Source organism: Suricata suricatta, chromosome 10, assembly GCF_006229205.1.
Source record: "Suricata suricatta isolate VVHF042 chromosome 10, meerkat_22Aug2017_6uvM2_HiC, whole genome shotgun sequence".
Classification (NCBI taxonomy): domain Eukaryota; kingdom Metazoa; phylum Chordata; class Mammalia; order Carnivora; family Herpestidae; genus Suricata; species Suricata suricatta.
In genome coordinates this window covers 124,241,617-124,264,078 of record NC_043709.1, presented here as the reverse complement: position 1 = coordinate 124,264,078, position 22,462 = coordinate 124,241,617, and the positions used below count along the sequence as shown (strand labels likewise).

General features: G+C 39.1%; 1 protein-coding gene across 5 annotated transcripts in view; it reads left to right on the top strand.

Annotated features, from left to right (window-relative positions):
* Positions 1-21,717, top strand: part of MASTL (microtubule associated serine/threonine kinase like) — a 41,037-nt gene extending 19,320 nt beyond the window's left edge. Inside the window, exons 5-13 of one of the 5 annotated variants that reach the window (XM_029954048.1) lie at positions 3,000-3,106; positions 3,538-3,673; positions 6,890-7,062; positions 9,945-11,093; positions 12,587-12,725; positions 15,948-15,962; positions 17,968-18,081; positions 18,164-18,265; positions 20,815-21,717. In XM_029954048.1, coding sequence (XP_029809908.1) covers positions 3,000-3,106; positions 3,538-3,673; positions 6,890-7,062; positions 9,945-11,093; positions 12,587-12,725; positions 15,948-15,962; positions 17,968-18,081; positions 18,164-18,265; positions 20,815-20,972 — 2,093 coding nt within the window. In that variant the 3' untranslated portion in view covers positions 20,973-21,717. Of the gene's footprint in view, positions 1-2,999; positions 3,107-3,537; positions 3,674-6,889; positions 7,063-9,944; positions 11,094-12,583; positions 12,726-15,947; positions 15,963-17,967; positions 18,082-18,163; positions 18,266-20,814 lie in introns of all 5 variants that reach the window. The other 4 variants (XM_029954047.1, XM_029954046.1, XM_029954045.1 and 1 more) reach the window with 4 other exon arrangements.
* The last annotated feature ends 745 nt before the right edge of the window (positions 21,718-22,462 follow it).

The following is a 22,462-nucleotide window of genomic DNA, read 5'->3' as shown; positions in this document are numbered from 1 at the left end:
TTTTTTTATAACAAATGAATCATTTCACCCTATTAAGCCAGGCAAAAAAAAAAAAAAAAGGTAAAAGAGAAAAGAAAAAAAAGATATAGAGAGGGAAATGAAGATCCAGAATTAATAAGACTGCAAAAACACAGTTTGACATTGTAATTACCACAGTGCTTTCTAACAGATATCTACCAATGTGTTTTAAGAAATAAAAGTTTTAATTCTTTTTGACCTAGTGACTGATTATGTCTTAGAATTTATTCCTTTTTTTAAAAAATGTTTATTTATTTATCTTAAGAGAGAGCACATGTGCAGGGGAGGGGCAGAAAGGGAGGGAGACAGAGAATCCCAATCCCCTAATCCCCATGCAGGGTCTGCGTGGTTGGTGGGGAGCCCAACATGGGGTCAGCCTCACAATTCTGAGGTCATGACCTGAGCCAAAATTAAGAGTCAGATGCTTATCCACCCAGGTGGCCCTGTCTTTTATTCCAAGGAAATGGTTCAAGTGAAGAAAATAATATGAATAAAACTTTGTAGCAGCATTGTTCCTAATAGAAACTAGAAATTACTTAAATTAATCATAGAAATATGGATACTTGAGGGGCACCTGGGTGGTTCAGTCAGGTAAGTGGCTCACTTCGGCTCAGCTCATGATCTCATGATTTGTGGGTTTGAGCCCCTCATCGGGCTCTCTGTTGTCAGTGCAGACCCCACTTTGGATCCTCTGTCTCCCTGTCTCTGTGCCTCTCTCTCCCTCTCAAAAATAAATATTAGAGAAAAGAAGTATCAGATGAACATAAGGGAAGGGAAGCAAAAATAATATAAAAACAGGAAGAGAAACAAAACAAGGGACTCTTAAATATAGAGAACAGAGGGCTGCTGGAGGGTTGTGCGAGGGGGACGGGCTAAATGGGTGAGGGGTGTTAAGGAATCTACTCCCAAAATCATTGTTGCACTATATGCTAACTAACTTGGATGTAAATTAAACAATTAATTAATTAGAAAGTCTGAAAAAATTACGGATCCTTGAGAGCTTATTGACTTGGTAGCATATTGTATCATCTATTAAATTGGTTTCAGATAGAAATAAATGAACAGTAGAAAACAAAATTGGGCTTATAAATTATAAAACATGATACTATAATTATTTGAAAATCAAGATCTATAATTCTTTATCTACAAGTAAAATTTCAGAAAGTTTTGAATACCTAAAGGTTTTTAATTTGTTTGATAAATGTGACCTGAACTGCTGTGGGCTATTGATAGTTTTTATTAATCCTATTTCACATAACTGCTGACACTCTTCACAACAGTAATAATAGTATTTGAGTACAGGTTGCTAGATGGGATGCCACGAAGGATGGTCCTAATGCTACAGTATACTGGATGTATACTTAAAGAAAACGAGTACTGAGTTGCCTCTAACTGGCAACAAAATAAACATTATGTGTGAAATGTTGAATTATTTTACAAAGTCATACACTGAAATTGATTTTTAAAAATCTGCGTCAGTTTCTATCTTGACCTACGCTTGCATACATTAGTTAACAGAGGAGCCCATAATTTGTACTACTTCCTTAAGTAGATTATGATATTGAAATGTAATTTATATTCCTAATGTTCCTTTCTTAATTTTTCTTACCGTATCCTTTTCTAGTATTTGATTTACCAAAAATTATTTTGTTGCCAGTTAGAGGCAACTCAGTACTCCTTTTTTTTTTTTTTTTTGAATGTTTGTTTTTGGGACAGAGGGAGAGAGAGCAAGAGAATAAAGGGGGGATGGGCAAAGAGAAGCGGGGACAGAGGCTGCTGAAAGCAGAGAGCCCGATGCAGGGCTCAAACTCACCCCAAGCTGTGAAATCATGACCTGAGCCAAAGTCAGATGCTTAACCAACTGAGCCACGCAGGCACCTCGGTGACTACTAATTTGGGTCATTATACTGTGTCCTGTTCATTTCAGAGCAAGATTTTGTTCTATCAAATTGATTTCAAGCACTTGCTTTTTTTTTTAATGTTTTATTTTTGTGAGACAGAAAGTGAGTGAAGGGAGGGGCAGAGAGAGAGGGAGAGAGGATCTCAAGCAGGCTCCTCACTGTCACAGAGCTGGACATAGAGCTCGATCTCAAAATCAGTAAGATTGTGACCTGAGCTGACATCAAGAATCAGTTGCTAAAAAAACTGAGTCACTCAGGTGCCCTGCTTTTTAAAATTTATTTATTTTGGGGGCACCTGGGTGGCTCAGTCGGTTAAGCGTCTGACTTAGGCTCAGGTCGTGATCTCTCAGTTCGTGGGTTAGAGCCCCACATCGGGTTCTGTGCTGACAGTTAGCTCAGATCCTGGGGCCTGCCTCAGATTCCATCTCTCCCTCTTTCTCTGACCCTCCCCTACTCGCACTTTCCTTCTCTGTCTCTCAGAAATAAATAAAAAATAAATATTTAGTTTTCTTTAAAGTTTATTCATTTATCTTGAGAGAGAGAGCAAGGGAGGGGCACAGAGAGAATTCCAAGCAGGCTCTGTATTGTCAGCAGAGAGCCCAATGCAGGGCTTGAACTCATGAACCGTGAGATCATGACCTAAGCTGAAATCAAGAGTCGGGCACTCAACTGACTGAGCACCCCAGGCACCCCCCACTTTTTTTTTTAATAAGGAAGTATTTACTCTCTTAAAATTTTATGTTTGACCCTTTTCACCATTTCTCCCCCCACTGCCATCCCCACCCCTGCCTTTAACATCCACCAGTCTGTTCTCGGTATCTGTGAGCTTGGTTTTGTTTTGTTTTTTAAGATTCCATACACCAGAGAGATCATAGTCATCCTTCTCTGTCTGCTGGGTGGTATATGTTTACTGTGTGGCATGGAGGCTTTACTGGATATGCTCATCTTACACAAATTAACTTTATAGATAATGTTAATAATGTGGAAAGGGCAACAAAGTTCAGAAGAGATGGTTATTGACTAGTAAGTCAGTGACGTTGAAGTTTTTAAAGAATTTCACATCCTTTTTTCTCTACTTAGATATCAATATGATGGATATCCTCACAACACCATCAATGGCTAAACCTAGACAAGATTATTCAAGAACCCCAGGACAAGTGTTATCTCTCATCAGCTCTTTGGGATTTGTAAGTACTTAATTAGAAAAAGCTCACATAACATGCCCATTTAAAGTTTTAAATCCTTTTTTTAATAAATGATCAAAATAAAAAAAATTTTTTTAATGTTTATTATTGATTTTTGAGATAAAGAGGGAGGGCGGTAGAGCATGAGCAGGGGAGGGGCAGAGAGCGAGGGAGACACAGAATTCTAAGCTGTCAGTACAGAGCCTGATGTGGGGCTTGAACTCATGTGCTGAGAGATCATGACCTGCGCCAAAGTCGGGACGTTTAACCGACTGAGTCACCAAGACGCCCCTGATCAAAATAAATTTAAATATCAAGCATGTTGAGTTACTTTCACATTTATCTATTTAGGTGCTATAACAGTCTATGTACTTAGGTGGTGTTCTTGTGGAGGTAAATCTTAGCATATGTTTTTGTTTTTCTCTCTTTGCTAGTACACACCCGTTGCAGAAAAAAACAGAGACTCTGCAAATATTCTTTCTACCCATGTCTCTGAAACATCACTCATTTGTCCTATGTCTGTAGATCACAAGGATACTACTTCTTATTCGAGCAAACTACTAAACTCATGTGAGTATAAAAGGTGGTTTATTCCATTAAGTGTGTCTTTTGAAGAACAACATGTTTTTACATTTTTAAATTTTCAGTATGAGTTTGAAATGCTAATTCTTTAACAGTCTGGGGGATTTCTATGTCCTCATGTTAATGCCATTTCTGACACAGATTGTCACAGATTTTTTTTTTTAAATAAAGATTTTAAGTAATCTCTACACCCAACAAAGGGCTGGAACTTAACCCCGAGATCAAAAGTCACATACTCTACTGACTGTGCCAACAAGTCGCCCCTATTGCAGATCTTTAAGTCAACAGATAAATGATTTAGCTAATGAGATACTCTTCATTTAGCGTGGTATTAGAATAATAAGTAAAAAAATAAAAAATAAAAAAAAAAACAAAGAAAAAAAAAGAATAATAGGTAAACTTCACTGTACTGGGTCATTGGAAATCTTATATAAACAAGATGTAGTACCTATAATATTGTGTGTCCTTTTTTTTAAAAATTTTTTTAAATGTTTTATTTATTTTTGATACAGAGACAGAGCATGAGAGGGGGAGGGGCAGAGACAGAAGGAGACACAGAACTGGAAGCAGCCTCCAGGCTCTGAGCTAGCTGTCAGCACAGAGCCCGATGCGGGGCTCGAACCCACGAACGTGAGATCTGACCTGAGCCGAAGTCAGAGGCTTAACCGACTGAACCACCCAGGCGCCCCTAATATTGTGTGTCTTTAAAAAATTATTTTTAAAAGACTTTCAAAAGATTTTGAAATAAAATACTTGAAGTAAAGATAAAATTTTTTCATTAGCACACAATAAAAAACAAAAGTTAAATAGTAGAGGAAGAGAACGGGACATTTTATTGCACTTCAGTTCACCTGTTATAACTTTTATAACTTAGCAACACTGGATGAACTCATGTTCTTCATCTTGGGAATGCATGTTTTCATAGATGTTGCCTCATTTTGAATTTGGTCCTCAAATCTTTACATATCTAGGATATCTCACTTACAAATGAGAAAGCTAATGTTTGAAAATGTTCAATTACACACTAGTAAGTGGGTTAGCCAAGTCCTGATCGTAAATACAATTTTCTCTTCACTGACCCTCTCTTCCAAATTCATTGAGTCTTGTTTCTTCTGTCAAAATCACTTCTGTGGAAATCAGAATGGCTGAAAATATATAGCTTTGATAAGCCCAAAACTACTAAAATACAGAATATGCTGATGTTACTAGAGCCTTATTTTGAAGTGAAAACAATTGCCTCTCCCTTAGTCATTTCTTTATTCTAGTCAGAACTAGATTAGGGCAAGGCGCCGCGCTGGTCACTGAGTGATTATCAAGATGAGTGAGAGAGGTCCTTGCCTCAGAAGAACCTATAATTTTGTGTTGATTACAGATATAAAAGGATAACAATAGCAACCCTATAAAATAAAATCCGTAAGAAGGATACCGTGCTACAACACAGAAAGTGTTAAGTGCTAACTGGAAAGGTCAGGAATGGTTCTCAGTAAAGGTACAGCAGTAGCTCCAAACATATTGGAAAAGGGCATTTCAGATAGAGGCATGAGCAAAGGCAGAAGTATTCCATCTTCAGATAATGGGGCTAATGTGCTATGTGACAATGGAGCAGCACGTGCGACGGGAAAGGAAACTTAGCAGATAATAGGGAAGGATCAAGTATCATTACAGGGAACCTAGAATTTAAACTGTAGACAAGGGGAGTCCTCGAAAGTTCCAAGGAAAGGAATGGTCTGATCATAGCAGTGATCCAGAAAGGACTCATTAGCAAATACACAGTATTCACTTGGCATTGAAGAGACACAAGTTCCCACCCACAGGACTGAGGAAAGGCAGCCGAGCAGTTCAGTCAGATATCAAGGTCAGTGTCCAGAGAGTTTCAGGAGTTTGAGAGGGTTTATGTACCAAAAATACAGTTATTTTAAATGGACATTAAGATTCTACTTCAGGTTTTAAAGTTCCAAGATTTGTTTAATCAGAAAACCGTAAGAATTTACTTGTCATGTTCACCCATTTGGGAAAGAGAAAACAAGATACATATATATCTTATATATCTTTTATATACATAGAAAATCTGTGTATGCGCTATAATAAAAACATGATTGTCTGTCATGCCTCATTATAAATTAAGGAACCACAAATTTAGCATCATTATATGATAAAGGTACATGCGTCATGTAGAAGATGCTGCTTTCTTATATTTTTAATTATTTTAAATTTTATCTTAGAGAGAGACAGACAGAGAGTAAGTGGGGGAGGGGCAGAGAGAGAGGGAGACACAGAATCTGAAGCAGGCTCCAGGCTCTGAGCTGTCAGCACAGAGTCCGACACGGGACTTGAACCCACGAACCATGAGATCATGACCTGAGTTGAAGCTGGACTCTTAACCAACTGAGCCCCCCAGGGCCCTGAGGATGCTGCTTTCTCTTCCTCACTTGCTGCTAGCCAGTTCACGGTTACTTGCTGTACCCAGTAGTATTAAAAGAAAATCCCTTATGGATGTGTATAATTCACACTTGTAAGCACCTAAGTCTCAACATTGGAATGAAACTATGGTTTTAAAAACAAACTGAACTGAGTATATTTAGTCACATTCCAATCTTATATCTGCATATAGAATGTCAATAATGCTCCTTTATCAAGAAGAGTTTCAAATTGGGTACTGGATATTCAAAATGGATTTCCTCCTAATTACAACTTAAGTCTTTTGTACCAATTTCACTTTGTGAGTGTTGAGGGGTTTTTTTTGTTTTGGTTTGGTTTGGTTTTCACTAAACATTTAGATTGGTATTTGTGTACCAAAAACACCTGAGCCACTGTTGTGGATTGGATAATGTTCTGAACCAGAAAGAGTTCTGATGTGCCATACTTAATACTCTGCCTAATTTTCTGCAAAGCTCAGGTTCATTGAGGAATTCAGAAGGGCGCCTGGGTGGCTCAGTCGGTTGAACGTCTGACTTCAACTCAGGTCATGATCTCACAGTTCATGGGTTTAAGCCCCACGTCGGGCTCCGTGCTGACAGCTCAGAGCCTGGAGCCTGCAGCCTGCTTCTGATTCTGTGTCTCCCTCTTTCTCTGATCCTCCCCTGTTCATGCTCTGTCTCTCCCTGTCTCTCAAAATTAAGTAAATGTAAAAAAAAATTTTTTTTTTTCAATTTAGAGGAACTCATAAAGATGTGATGCAGCTTCAATATTTGCTCTTCCCTGCAGGTCTTGAAACAGTCACCTCCAACCCCAGGATGCCTGTGAAGTGCCTCACGTCTAACCTCCTGCAGTCCAGGAGGAGGCTGGCTACATCCAGTGCCAGCAGCCAGTCGTACACCTTCATGTCCAGTGTGGAGTCTGAGGGCCACAGCAGCCCCACGTGGGAGGAGGAGTGCCAGGTGAGAGGGCCATTTATCTGAACCTAAGCCAGTTTGGTACGGCCCGTTGATGACAGAGATACCTTCTACTTTCTCATGGAAATTCTGGAAGGAAATGAAACTGTTACATGAACAGCAGTCAAGGTAGTCTTCCTTACCCTGTATATTCTGTCAAATTATTTTTAAAGATTTCATTTCTCATTCAAATGTGGAATTTTTCATGATTAATAATATATAGGGGCACCCAGGTGGCTCAGTTGGTTGAGCATACGATTTCGGCTCAGGTCACGTTCTCACAGTTAGTGGGTTCGTGCTCCACATCAGGCTCTATGTTGACAGCTCAGAGCCTGGAGCCTGCTTTGGATTCTCGCTCTCTTTCCCTCTCGTGCACACACGCTCACTCTCTCTCTCTCTCTCTCTCTCTCTCTGCCCCTCCTCTGCTCGTGCTCTCTTTCTGTCTCCCAAAAATAAACTTTAAAAAATATTTTTTTAATACTATATACTGAGCTTGTAAATAATTGATAGTAAATGTTTGGCTCATAGGCATCTAGATGAGCTTCTTTTTTTTTTTTTTTTCTTTTTCTTTTTAAATTCCCTACCATGACTAGTTTGTTGCACTTTCTTTTTTTTAAGTCTTATTTTAAAACTTAAACTGCCTCCTTCTATACTGTTTTCTGCCAATTTCTCATTTAGTGGAATGGTAACTCTTCTGGATCAGAGATAAGTTTTAGACCACAAAGGTAATGCAGGTGTGGCTTAGAAAGTATTTATTTTAGGGGTGCCTGGTTGGCTCAGTCTGCTGAACATCTCACGCTAAATTTCAGCTCCGATCATGATCCCAGGGTCAAGGGATCAAGCCCCACGTCTAGCTCCATACTGAGCATGGAGCCTGCTAAGAATTCTCTCTCCTTCTGCCCGTCTCCCCTGCGCTCTCTCTCTCTCTCTCTCAAAAAAAAAAAAAAAAAAAAAAGTATTTATTCTAAGGAGATTGCTTGCTAAGTGAATGGAGTTACTTAAAATTATTTTACTTCATATATCTATTCTGTTTTTGCCTTTTTAAAGCCATAAAGCCAATAAGTATTAAAGCTGAGAGATACTGAAGTTTTAAATGATAATAAAGTATCCTTCATAGAGTACAGATGAAATAATGTTAGAGTACAATAATGAGGAGCGCCTGGGTGGCTCAGTCAGTTAAGCATCTGTCTGGCTCAGGTCATGATCTCACGGTTCGTGGGTTCAAGTCCTGCATCAGGCTCTGTGCTGACAGCTAGCTTAGAGCCTGGAGCCTGCTTCAGATTCTGTATCTCCCTCTCTCTCTGACCCTCCCCTGTTCCCACTGTCTCTCTGTCTCTCAAAAACAAATAAAGAACATAAAAAAAATTAGAATACTATAATGATAATGCACAAAGAATAAACCTTCCATTTGAATAAATAATTTAGATTGTATTTGCTCCTTGTTCTCAGTAATATGGTTTTCTTTATTGTTGGATATTTGTATAATGGAAGTAAGGTCAAAATTATTTTTCACAGTCTTTTTTCCTTCTCTTATATGCTGCTCTATAGGTAATAAATTCTACAGAATAAACAGATTTCCATTCCTAATGCTGTTACTATACCTCTTCCTATTCAAGAAAGTATATTGTATAATATTTCAAACTATACACAGGTTTACCTTCTTCCTCCCACTTCAGCATCCCTGGGGAATGCAGTGATTAAATTATAGCAGACTTTCTCAAGCTATGAACAAAGAGGGTGTCTGAGTGGCTCAGTCAGTTAAGCATCCAACTCTTGATTTTGGCTTCAGTTATGAGCTCACTGATCATGAGATCTATCCCTGTGTCAGGCTGTGCACTAGCATGGAGCATGCTTGGGATTCCCTGTCTTTCCTCTGCCCCTCCCCGCCTCGCTTGCGTTCTCTCTCTCTCTCGGTCTCTCTCTCTCTCTCAAAAAAAAAGTTAGGAACAGAAGAGTGACAATGGACCACAAGGGAACCCTGACAAACCCTGTGTTAATCTTCGGATGATCTTGCGGATCTATGAGTTATTATTTAGGGATTTTTGTTATTTTTCTTCATGATTCATTATTACTAAGTAGTTAATAAAGTTTGATTTTCACATACCAAAAGTAGGCAGTATTAGAGTTTACTGAAGATACACTCTAATTGCATAATCTTATAAAACTCCTGATTACCATGTGCCAGTTTATAACATTATGAACAAAGCTCTGATCATACAAGAGCACTTGCAGATAGTTGGGATTCAAACAGGTTTTACAAAAAGTGTTTTGTTATTAATGCACCAACGTCTCATCTTGTGGACAGTAGATTCTAATTCCTGTTATTTTGGGGTTTTAATGAGAAATTGTTAGTTTAGCTTCATCTTTATTAGCTTGTTTTTATTATACTTATATGAAGGTATATGTGTTTACATTAATAAAATTTTTGCCTGTAATTTTCCCTTAACTATATTTCAAGTTGTGCATTTTGTAATTCAAAACAGAATCATCTATACCTGTTGCTAAGAAGATATATATAATGTAACCTTACCCTCAATTTTGCCTGAAGATATTACCTATTAATTTGTGCTACTTGAATACCTTGTTTCAAATATGTGTTACAGAATATCAAATAATATAATACATATTAAATTATACAAACACATGCTCTAGAATAGTTAATTTGATTTTTAGACTAGTGTTTTACTCAAAATATGTATAAATACATGCTATAATTGCTTATATAGTTTTCTAATTCTCTGTTTTCATTATTTATTTGTTCCACTAAATATTAAGAATAGGTAGCATAGTAGTTTATGGGGTCATTTATTCCCCCTAAGTCAACAGGTTTATAAGGTTCAAGAATCTCAGTTTTATTCAACTAAGCAGTGATTTTTCCTCCCTCTCAGGAAAGTGATGATGCACTGGGCTCTACAATGATGAGTTGGAATATAATAGAAAAGCCTTTAGGTACAAAATCTACCAATGCTATCGAGACCAAAGGTTTCAATAAAAAGGATCTTGAGTTAGCCCTTTCTCCCATTCATGACGGCGGGACCGTTCCTGCGACCGGAAGCTCTTGTGTAAACCCTGCTAAAAAAGGCTTCCCTGAGGAAGCGTCTTGGGAAGCAAGAGAACTGGATATAAATAACATTAACACGGCCACTGACAAAACACAGCCTGCTTCTCATCCCTCAGATCCGTGGGCTGTGGATTCTGTTGATAGGACTGATGAGCACCTTGGGAAGAGAGGGTTTAAGAGAAATTTTGAGTTAGTTGACTCTAGTCCTTGTCGGAATATTATACAGAATAAAAAAAATTGTATAGAGCTTAAGGGAAGTAATGAAATGAACGATGGTTGTATAACTCAAAGCACAGGCTTAACGACTGAAGTCCAAGACCTTAAGCTCTCGGTACGTAGAGATCAGCAAAATGACTGTGCTAATAAGGAGAACATGGTCGATTCTTTCCCTGATAAACAACAAACACCAGAAAAATCACCTATCCCAATGATAGCAAAAAACCTTATGTGTGAACTGGATGAAGATTGTGACAAGAATAACAAGAAGGACCACTTAAACTCCAGTTTTCTCTGTTCCGATGAGGAGAGGGCTTCTAAAAGTATCTGTATGGACTCCGATTCATCCTTTCCTGGAATTTCTATAACAGAAAGTTCATTAGAACGGCAGTCCTTGGATCCAGATAAAAGCCTCAAAGAATCCTCTTTTGAAGAATCCAACATTGAAGGTCTGCTGACCGTATCACCCAGCTGGCAAGAAAGTACCTTGCTGAAAACTGATGAGAATCCCGCTGTACAAGGCAGTAGCCAGAAAATGCTAGCCCCGTCTTCGGAGGGGTTGAAAACATTAACCGTATCTAAAAGAAATGCTGTAGCTTTTCGAAGTTTTAACAGTCCGATTAATGCCTCTAATAACTCAGAACCGTCCAAAATGAGCACTACCTCTTTAGATGCAATGGATGTTTCCTGTGTTTACAGTGGTTCATACCCCATGGCCATAACCCCTACTCAAAAAGGAACATCCTATATGCCACATCAGGTACGTTACAACTTTTTAACCCTTTGTCTTTAGACTTTGTAACAATAAACTGTTAAAGCCAGATACTTGCCTCTCACCTGGATTATATGAGATTTACCATAGAATTCTGTTCTGCTTGTTGGGAATCTATGGGTGGATGGTTAGAGGTTTTGTAGGAAGGTAAAGCTGGAAGTAATTTTATTCTTAACTATAGTGCCTCCTTCATTTGCTCTCTAGACTTTAACATTTTTCTAATCACATGTTTACATATTTACAATCACATATTTTCACTTGATGACAGCAACGTTGAGGTACAATATAGTGTCCACTCTACCTTGCTCCCTTCTAAGGAGCTTCATAGATGATCTCTTTTCTTTATAGAAACAAGTTGGAAAATATACATTTCCAATCTTTTGTTTTTTGCATTCTCTAAACTTTTATCTTAAACCCAGAGTTTCATTTTTTCCCCTTCCTTTGGAGAGAGATCATAAAATAGAAAGTAAAAACCCTGAATTAAGGTCACAAGACTTGGGTTGTCTATTCAGAATTTACTGTGTAATGCAGCAGCCCCTTTCACTCAGAGCCTGTTTCTTATCTGTCTGTAGAATATGCCGTTACCTGTCCCACTGGTCTGAGAGTCCTTGTAAGATAAGAGAATATCTTTGTTTTTTAATTTTTAATTTATTTTTGAGGCAGAGAGAGAGAGATAGAGCATGAGCAGGGGAGAGGCAGAGAGAGAGGGAGATAGAACCAGAAATAAGCTTCAGGCTCTGAACTGTCAGCACTGAACCTGATACAGGGCTCAAACCCACAAACTGTGAGATCATGACCCGAGCCGAAGTTGGACGCTTAACCAACTGAGCCACCCAGGTGCCCCAAGATAACAGAATATCTTAAAAACTTAAACACCAAATAGCAGAGGAGGTTTATTTATATTTAATTCCAACTTATGTGTTGTCCCAATAATTTAATCATTTTGTCACAGTGTCCCTAGGTGACCATTCTTAAGTTTGTATAAATCCATGTTATCAAGAAGTTTTTCATAGGGTGCTTGGGTGGCTCAGTCGGTTAGGTGTCCGACTTCGGCTTGGGTCATGATCTCACAGTTTGTGGGTTTGAGCCCCGCATCAGACTCTGTGCTGACAGCTCAGAGCCTGGAGCCTGCTTCAGAGTCTATGTATCTCTCTCTCTCTCTGTGCCCCACCCCTGTTTGCACTGTCGGTCTCTCTCAAAAATAAACAAACATTAAAAAAAAATTCTTGGTATTTTTTCATTCTTTCTTGCATATCCTGATCTTACTGAAATAATTAGTGTTATTTAAACTATTGAATTTCACCAGCTTTCGAGACTGCTCAAAATTATAATTGGTAATGAATCCATTTTCAAAATTGATCAGGAATTTGAATATATCTCTCATGCCTGGCAGCCTCACTTTGCTTTTGTTTTAGCAGTTCTGTTCTCTGTAAAAGGAACGGAGATATTTATTGTCTCTGAAATGCTTTTTAAATTAGCAGACCCCAAATCAGATCAAACCAGGAACTCCATTCCGAACTCCGAAGAGCGTGAGGCGAGGGCCAGCCCCAGTGGATGACGGGCGGATTCTCGGGACCCCGGACTACCTCGCGCCTGAGCTGTTACTGGGCAGGGCCCATGGTAAGGCTTCGTGTCTCGCCTTTTTGAAGTGCTCTCGATCTCTGTATTTTCTTTGGAGGAAAATTTGTTTTAAATTTCTTTGGTGCTTCGATTGCCAGGAGTTAAAAAAAAAACAAAAACAATTCATGCGATTCTCTTTTCCCATGGTGTGGCATTTCTGATGGTAAGAGAAGACGGTCAGCCATTTGCTCTTTGCCTTCCGGTTCAGTCTCAGTGATCCAGAGAAGCCCTGCCCTGTCCACCTGCATCTTTGCTCTAAATGTCTCCTCAGGTCTGTTCCAGTTTTGGCTCAGGAATACAGTCTGCAGAAGCTCACCCTGGTTAGGGCTAACCCTCACTGCAGGGGTCAAGCCAGAAATGAGGCATGTTCAGGATGCAGCCTAGGAAGACAAGGCTGGCATTTTTTCCCTAACCTCTCCTTGTCCCCTTCTCTCTCTGAAGAACGTTCCCTTCCCACATTGTGGAACCAAATTATTGGTTTCCTAGGGCTATTGTAAGAAAGTGCCACAAACTGATAGTTCAAAATGACAGGAACCTCTTGTCTGACAGTTCTGGAAGCTGGACGTGTGAAATCAAGGTGTCAGCAGCACCGTGAACCCTTCCAAAGGTGTGGAGGGACCGCCCCACCCCTTCCAGCTTCTGGTGGTTTGCCTGTAGTCTTTGGTGTTCCGTGGCTGGCAGGTGCCTCTTCGTATGCTGTTCTCCCTATGTCTCCACGGCCACATGGCTGTGTTTTCATAAGGACACCAGTCACATTGGATTAGGGCCCAACCTACTCCAGTTTGACCTCATCTTCACCTACCTAATTATATGTGCAAGGACCATATTTCCAAATGGCACGTTCCGAGGACCTCAGGATTAACACTCCGACGTGTCTTCCAGGAGCGACACAATTCGGTCCCTAATGTGAGCACCGTCTTGATCTATCAGTTGCTTCCCTTTTCTTTGGGCTCCTTTGGTGATCAGCTGTCTTATCTTCCCCACACCCCCTCCCCCCCCTTCTATTTTTGTTCCTATGCTGCCTTTTCTCCTTAACCTGAAAATAGTTTCCATCCTTGTTCGCCCCTCACCATCTCCCTTCTCAAAGGTGGCTTCTTTTTTTTTTTGCTTGATATTTTCTTGCTCAGGCAATCTGACTGTTATCCTTACCATATTTAACTGACACTGTTCCTTTTTTAAAAGATTTTTATTTTTAAGTAATCTGTGCACCCAACGTGGGGCTCGAACTTACAGCCACGAGGTCAAAAGTCACAGACTCTACAGACTCACCCAGCCAGGCACCTGGTGCTGACACGTTGTCATTCACAGGCCTCAGTGATGTCATTCTTGTCAGATATACCGGCTTGTTCCCAGGCTCACGCCTCTGTTGCTAAGCCTCTGCTCTCCAGCTCTTCACACTATGGAGATTCCTCTGCACAGTCCCGCCCCTTACTTTACCCTTTCCCCCCTACACCTACTTCCTGTAATCTCCCATCTTCAGTGCTTATGTCCTTGCCGATGCTTCCCAAATACCCAGCTATAATCCTGGCTTTCTCTAGGCAGCAGACACGAGGACAAAGCACCTACTCAGCTGTCCACTGGGCATGCTGGTGTCAAAATGGGACTTGTCCGGTGTGCTCTTCCTCTGTTCCCTCTCTCAGTTCCACCACCTTCGTGACAGCACAGACCGTGTCCCTATGTCCAGGCATGTAAATCTAGTCAATACTGTCCCTGCAGAATGTCGTCTCACTTTGTATCTCTGCCACTAACCTCTGTAAGAAACTCCTGTCCCTTTCATTCACTTCACTAGCTCTCTTCCTGGACCGTCATCTCCCTTCTGTTGTCTATAATCACTGCCACCAGATTTTCCCTTTTAAGACACAAAGTGGTCGGGCTGCTTCTCTCCTTGACAACCCATGGTGGCTCCTTCCCACCTGCAAAGTAAAAGCCAGGTTACTGATCAGGGCGTTGGAGGCTCTACGCTCCCACACTAGCCTCGTCTCTCAAAGATTCTCTGTTTTTCTTCTGAAAGCAACGAAAATGCATTCCTCACACACAGTTCCAGAGCATGGGAATTCCAAGATGAAGATGCCAGCAGACTCACGGAATCTCGTTGTAAGCCTCCTGTTCCCGTCCTGCTCCTTAGACACATTTTTCTTCAGGGTTTCCTTACTTTGCACAGGTGTTCTCCCTGAGTTGAGAAGGGCCAGAGCCCCATCATCTTTCATCAGATTTCATCTCATCTCAACACCTGGTCCAATGTTACCTCTTCACAAAGCGTCCTTGGTCAATTATGGAGAAGTAGCTGCTCACTTTTGTGTCACTTTATTATAAACTGTTTAACGTCAGCTTATGTCATCTTACCTATGTTATTATATTTGTCTCCACTGCAAAAGCTCATGAAGATTTCTTGAGACTCGAGTCTGTGTTTTCCTTCTACACAGCTCTCCACAAGGACTCAGTGGTTAGCACTCCACTAACACCGTCAACCGTCTCTGCGATGTTGAAGGAGACACCGTCTGTATTCCCCATTACTGGCCAGAACAGCTAAGCTCCTCTCGGCACTAAAATGACTTTTGTACAGTGCCCGCATTGCTAAGTCACACGTTTGCCAGCTCATTTCCTTTAGTCTACATTTTCTCAATTTAAGATACAGTCTGACAGTAAGCTTCAAACTTAAAGATTTGGTTTGTTAGATCCTGCCACTGCTTTAGTGGGACATGTAGTTACCTCAGCTCTCTAATGATAGATTTTTAAGGTTTTCATTTTCTATAAAGGTAATTTGATAGTTTTTAAAATAACAAATAATACAAAGCAACTTACAATTTTTAGAAAATGACTACTTTGTATCTGTTTCCCTAACTCCCAGGCCCCAAGGTCAGTCACCACGCAATTCCGTTTCTTACATTGACCGCTCTGTTTCTGAACATCATGCTGAGGACAGCGAGGCTTCTCTGCTGCCCTTCATGGTGTCCCCCCTCCACCAAGGACTTAGAACTCCTGCCGGAGTCTCCCGTAGCTCCTTGTGCAGATTTTTGTTTCATCTCTCTTAACATTGTGGCAAATTTATCTATTTTTGTCTCTCCCCAGAGTAGGCTGTTTTCTTCTTAGGAAAAGTTATCTTTCTTATTCATCTTTGTGTCCCTGTATCTGGCACAATACTTAGTGTCTAGTCCAGTGAATGATGTGACAGTGAACTCGGTTTTAATACAGTGCACCTAATTACTCTTTTCTTGTGTGCAGGATTTCTGACTTCCGGTGAGTGAACGTCTCTGTAAAGTAATATGGCAAAGCAAATTAAACTGAACAGTCAAAGTATAACTAGATCACATTGTATAGAATATTTGTTTTCTTTCCTTTTACCTCACTTTGGAAGTATAAAAATAAACTGCATTCTGTCTTCTGAGCAAGAAGACATCCAGAGAGACGGCTTTTCTCTGTGAAAGCAGTTGTAGGCATGTAGCATTTATAAAATAACTTTAAAAGGAGCAGAGAGTGAAGATACAGCTTTTCTTATTGCACCTAGGAAATAGGCTTCATAAAAAATGTTAAAAATTAGCACCTACCAAAGTGCATGAATTTTCTTAACTACTTAATTCCATTATTATTAGTAAGCAGAAAGATATAACCGTATCAAATGTACAAATTACAGATGTGGGTTTTGAATTAGAAAATCAATAGTGTAAAACAAGTTTGTTCTATTTCTCTGGCACGTGGTATGTAATTACTATATTCTATCATAATATGTGATCTTATTAGACTTTGACTCAAATATATGGGTATGTATGTTTTTGACATGAGTACATTTTGGCTGAGCTGGGGAAAGGGTTCTAATTTCTAACCTAAATAAAATATTTAAAATATATGGTTTTTTTTCCTGACTTCTCCCCTACTTTTCTGTTATTTGGTTATACTATCTATCTGTTGGAATAATTCTTTTTCAATGGTGCTTAAAAGAGCTACTAACTGAGGTGGTTTGTATGTATAGTGATTATTCTAGAAATGGAAGCTTGAGCTGTTCTCATCATTCTTTCCGTAGGGAAGACGGGACTGTGTGGCTGGCAGTAAAAAGGCGCTCTAAGTGCATGGGGTTATTTTCCTAATGACAGATTCCCCAGCTCCTCTCTGCTTGTTTGAAAATGGAATGGGGTCAATTGTTTAACCATAATAATGAATTTTGTGAAATTGATTTTAAAGAGTCATTTCTGAACACATTTAGTGCTAGACTAGAATTCTTATTTTAAGTTTATATTAAAGTTAATTATTTATTGACTGAAATTAACTTTGCTTAGGAAATACTTTTTCATAGACAAGACTAAATAAAAGTAGAAACCATATTATAAAGTCATGTTTAAAATAATTGTTTAAAACATCTTTGTATATGAACGATGCTTCCAGTAAAGGTCTCATTTAGAAATCAGTTTTACCTGTTTATTAAACCTTCTCTCCTAATTACCTCTGCAAGCCATAGGTTTAGTGAATACTTCTTGTTAAACTACTTTGTCCCTCTACGTTCTTGAAAGGAATAAGGGGTACATTAAAACACTAAGGCTTTCCCTTGCTAACCGGTCTGTCTTCCAGTTTGTATAAATGTTGCTACTTCATTTCATACCCATGTGAAGTAAATGGAATACAGAATTATCTAAATGTTACGGTTCCCCAATTTGAAATTGACCAATACTCTAGAGAGTAATCTTTAAACACATTCTTGGGTTGTGCTTTAGGATTTAGAACATGTTAAGTATTCAGAATATCAGAAGTTATTGGTGAGTGATGAAAGATAGCTTAAAGTTTTCTTTAATGAGCTGTGTTAATTACTAATCTAAACTTCCTGGAAAACAGAGAAGTAAAGTAATTGCCATGTTACTGAAATGAAAGTAATTTGAGTTTTTGCACCTTTAAAAAATTTTTTTTTCCTAATGTTTTATTTAGTTTTGAGAGAGAGAAAGCGTGAGAAAGGGAAGGTCAGAGAGAGAAGGAGACACAGAATCTGAAACAGCCTCCAGGCTCTGAGCTAGCTGTCAGCACAGAGCCCGACGCAGGGCTCGAACCCACGAACCATGAGATCATGACCTGAGCCGAAGTCGGAAGCTTAACCGACTGAGCCACCCAGGTGTCCCAAATTTTTGTACCTCGTGAAACTAGAAGAAAGCCTTAGGGAAATGAATGCCTTGATTTCACCCAAATATCCATATATTGATATTTTAGTTGAAACATTTGTACAAAATGCTTGCAAGTTCAACTAATCCCTTTTAAATTCCAGGTCCTGCGGTAGACTGGTGGGCACTTGGAGTTTGCTTGTTTGAGTTTCTAACAGGAATTCCTCCTTTTAATGATGAAACACCACAACAAGTATTCCAGAATATTCTGAAAAGAGGTGATTCTTTTTCTATTAAGGTAGATGCATTTAACTCTTTGTATTATTTGAACAATAATCAACAAGCTCTTTTTATTTGTAGATATCCCTTGGCCTGAAGGTGAAGAAAAGTTATCTGATAATGCTCAAAATGCAGTAGAAATACTTTTAACTATTGATAATACAAAGAGAGCTGGAATGAAAGGTAAGGCTTTGTGGTAAGAAACTCTTACCCTTGATTTATTTCAGGTTAATGGTAATAATATCAAGTTCTAGTATAACACTACAAATAATCTGACTGCTAAATGGGTAAAAATGTCTTCAGTTTATTTTTGCCTGCTAGATATGCATTGATAGACTGATCCTTATTCTACATTAAAATTCAGTGTATCAGGTTAGGATGTTCACTCACTGAATTTTATTAATCTCAAACAATTACCTTAAAACAATCTTGTCAATGGCTTAGGATTCTTTTTTAAAGCCTGATAAAGTTAATCATCAACAAATACAGAAAACTTTTTATCAAAATTATCTTCTGTAATTTCTCACTGCTTCATTTCTGATATCATTATTGACTGGCAAATGTATTAGATGCCAGGTTGTCTCCAATAAGAAAAATTGGTACATTTTGTGACCTATTGAGTGGTCTTTTCCAGTGCAGGGGTTATTAACTCCCAATTTTGAAACCAAAAAATCTCCTTAGCCTCAATTTAAATTGAAATTGGATTTACTGTCCCCTGCCTTAAAATCTTTCTTGTAACTAAGTATATATAATCAACAAATAAGCAGTTACATCCCCAGATGCATTTCCATGTGACATAAGGTATTTAGCAAAACAAGCTTTGGTCATATGTCACAGCTTCTACGTGTTCCCTCAAATAAGATCAACAGTTTATTTACTTATTTAACAAATCCTATAGAGTGAGTTCTAGGGGCCACGCAGTGCTGCTGTGAGCACTGCAGGTACCCCATGGATGAACCAGACTAAAATCCATGTGCTTGTAGAATACTCTCTAGTGGAAGGACAAAAAGCAAACAAATACAGTCATGACATAATACCATCTAGCAGTGAGTCCTGGGAAGAAAAATAAAGCAAGTACGTAGATACAAAGTGTTGACGAGATTTTCTACATAGAGTAGTCAGAAAGAACTCTGTGAAGAGTGAGCTTTGAGAAAGATCCTATGTAAACTGAAGGTGCAGACATTTGAAAGCTCAGTTCTAAAAATTACTTTAGAACAGAAGTGTTCAACTGGGGTAATTTTGTTTCCTAAAGGACAGAATAAATGAAAATAAGTGGAGACCGAAGAACAGCATCCTCACCAATGACCTCAAGTTTCTGTTCATTTGTTTAACGAACAGTTTACATAGTGAAGCAGATGACAGGAATAGTCTTCAGTTAAGAAAGAGTTGTTTCAACAACTGTTTGTAGAGTTCCTCTTAAACCGGCTTAGAATTCTGTAGTGAGGTCCCTTTAAATAAACGGGTATGAGAGCACCATAGAGCAGATCATATCCGGAGGTCAGAGTTTAAGAGTAACTCCAAAGTAATCCATGCTCAAGCATTTATTTTGAACAATTAAGAGACAAATCTCTAAATGTGAGTTATTTTTGCTATTTTATTGTTTTCCTCCCTTTTAGTTTAGAGAAAAACCAGCTTGTAGACATAGTGATTTCCCAACTCATCACTCCCAATATAGACATATAATCCTTTCTTGTCTGTGTAGTCTTCTCCCAATATTTTCCTTAAATTGGTTGCTGGTGGGTTTTTTTTTTAAGTAATTAATGCCTTGTCACTTCATTTTCACTTAATTTAAAAAAAAATTTTTTTTAGCATTTATTCATTTTTGAGAGAGAGACAGAGACAGACAGAGCACAAGCTGCAGAGGGGCAGAGAGAGAGAGAAACACAGAACCCAAAGCAGGCTTCAGGCTCTGAGCTATCAGCACAAACCCCAACACAGGGCTCGAACCTGTGAACCATGAGATCATGACCTGAGCTAAAGTTGGACACTTATCCAACTGAGCCACCCGGGTGCCCCGTCGTTTAATTTTTTGCCAACATCTTTACTGGTATCTTACAAAGTGAAAGGTTGAGGAGAGGGGAGGTTGTGTCTAGCAACTAAGTATCTATCACAAGTGTGACCAAAAGAGCATATTTTCATTTTAGTAGGTAGAAGGAGTTAGCAAGGAAGACAGGTACTGAACATGCAGTCATGAAGGGAATGTGTACAAGCATCGTCAATGTCTGTGTTAAAATCACCATGACAGATAAGGATGAAGCGTGTGGCAGAAAGTAAGGTAGTGGAGATGAGGTTCTTACCAAAGTTACATAGGACAAAAGGTGGTGCTAAGGCCTGCAGAGATAGGAACTAGCGGCAGAGACTTGGAATGAGAAGTGGGCATTAATCGTGAAGATCAGTGGCGTGGAAACTGTATCCCGGAGCAGGAAGTAGGCCAAGCTCTCATCAAGTCAGAGGTTATGTGAGAAGATGGAGGCATGAGAAAGACAGGCTTCTGTTCAGGCAAATCATTCACTCGTTTGACAAATACAGGCCGTGACCTGTCATACATCAGGTGCTCTACAGACTGACACAGCATGTGCCACTGTGAAGTGTGGTTGCACAGAGATTAAACACATCCGTGAGAAGCACAACAAAGGCAAGATACATGTGAGACCTTCTCCTGATTCCTGTAAAAGAGCACTTAACTTAGGCAATCATGTCATAATACTGTTTTGTTTCATATTTTTCCTCAGAGCTAAAATGTCATCCTCTCTTCAGTGATGTGGACTGGGAAAATCTGCAGCATCAAACTATGCCTTTCATACCCCAACCAGATGATGAAACAGATACATCCTATTTTGAAGCCAGGAATAATGCTCAGCACCTGACTGTATCTGGATTTAGTCTATAGCACGTAAATTTTCTCTTTAATCTAATCTTTTTCATAGAATAAGCTAGCATAATTATATATTCCTTCATAGTAGACTGATCTAAGGGGGAGAAGAATCATTATGTTACTTGGATCGAAGAGCTTTTCATATATGTTAGTTTCCACAGAGTTAAAAGGCTGTCGAGCATAATCAGTAACTTATCTCAGCCTCAGAGCTTCAAAACCTTCTTCACCTTATTTATTTTGTTACTGCACTTTATGAAAACGAATGTGTCAGTAAAACTAGAATAACACTATTCCTTTAAAAGAGGAGCAAGTCTCAAGCCTAGCTTTTCTTTCACGTGTGGATTTCAGCCCACCATTCAGTTTGGTGTTAAAACAACAAAATCATGGTTTTACTGGAATGTAATTTAGCTGGACATGACTGCCCGCAGAAACGGTAGCCTCAAGAGCAATCATTTAAGGTTGCGCTTGTGGCCTCAAAGCTGTCGCTGAGAAAGTCCTTCACTCTGTTGTGTTACTCCTTTAGGGAATGAGGAATGAAAGAGGCAGGGGTTTTAGTTTACCTTACTAGGAACACAGTCTTGCTGTCTCGACTGCTTCTGGTGCTTTCTCAGTAATACATATTTGCTTACAGTTGGCCTGGAGGGCTTGGGTGTGATCAGCCATAGCAATTTTAACAGCTTGTTCAATATTAATAAAAGTGCTGGTTTGCAGCTTAAAAGAATTTGTGTAAATAAAACATATGCAATATTATGAGAAATAACCTGATCCTTAAAAATAAACAATAATTTATTTTTCCTTAATAAATGTAACATTTCAAGTATACTATCTGTCAACATCCTTCTGTTAAGTATATATACACACTAAGATCCAACTTCACTGTAATAATTTGTTGCCCAGTGGTAAGTAAATGGGTGAGTAGTCAGAGCGTGAGGAAGACGGTGGCAGAGGACCCTGTGCTCACCTCGTCCCAAACAGATAACTATCAGATCATCCTGAACACCCCAGAAATAGACCTGAAGACTGACAGAACAAACCCACTACTAAACGGAGAGGAGAGGCTACGTCGAAGAAGGTCGGAAGAGTGGTGACTTGCTTTAGGAGAGAAATGGATCCTGGTTGCTGCAGGGAGCCACGGTCACAGAGAAGGGCAAGAGAGAGGAGCGCACGGGGACACACAAGAAGGTTTCCCTATAACTCCTGGCTTGGGAAACAAGAGGGGCTGAATCTTGTGAATTCTTGCAACTAGGAGCGCTTATACCCTGAAGTTTTTTTTTTTTTTTTTTTTTTACTTTATAAACTTTCATTTTTTTTTTAACATATGCAATTATTTTCCATCATTTACAATACAGTAGTTGCAATGACACTCAAAACAGAAAAGCAAAGTAAAAAATCAAAACACCAACTTCTGTTTCATGTAATTAGACTTCTACAGAAATTAGAAGGTTAAGTAACAACTAGTTAATCACCTAATTTCACAGCTATCTGAAGTGGCAATCGTTATATAG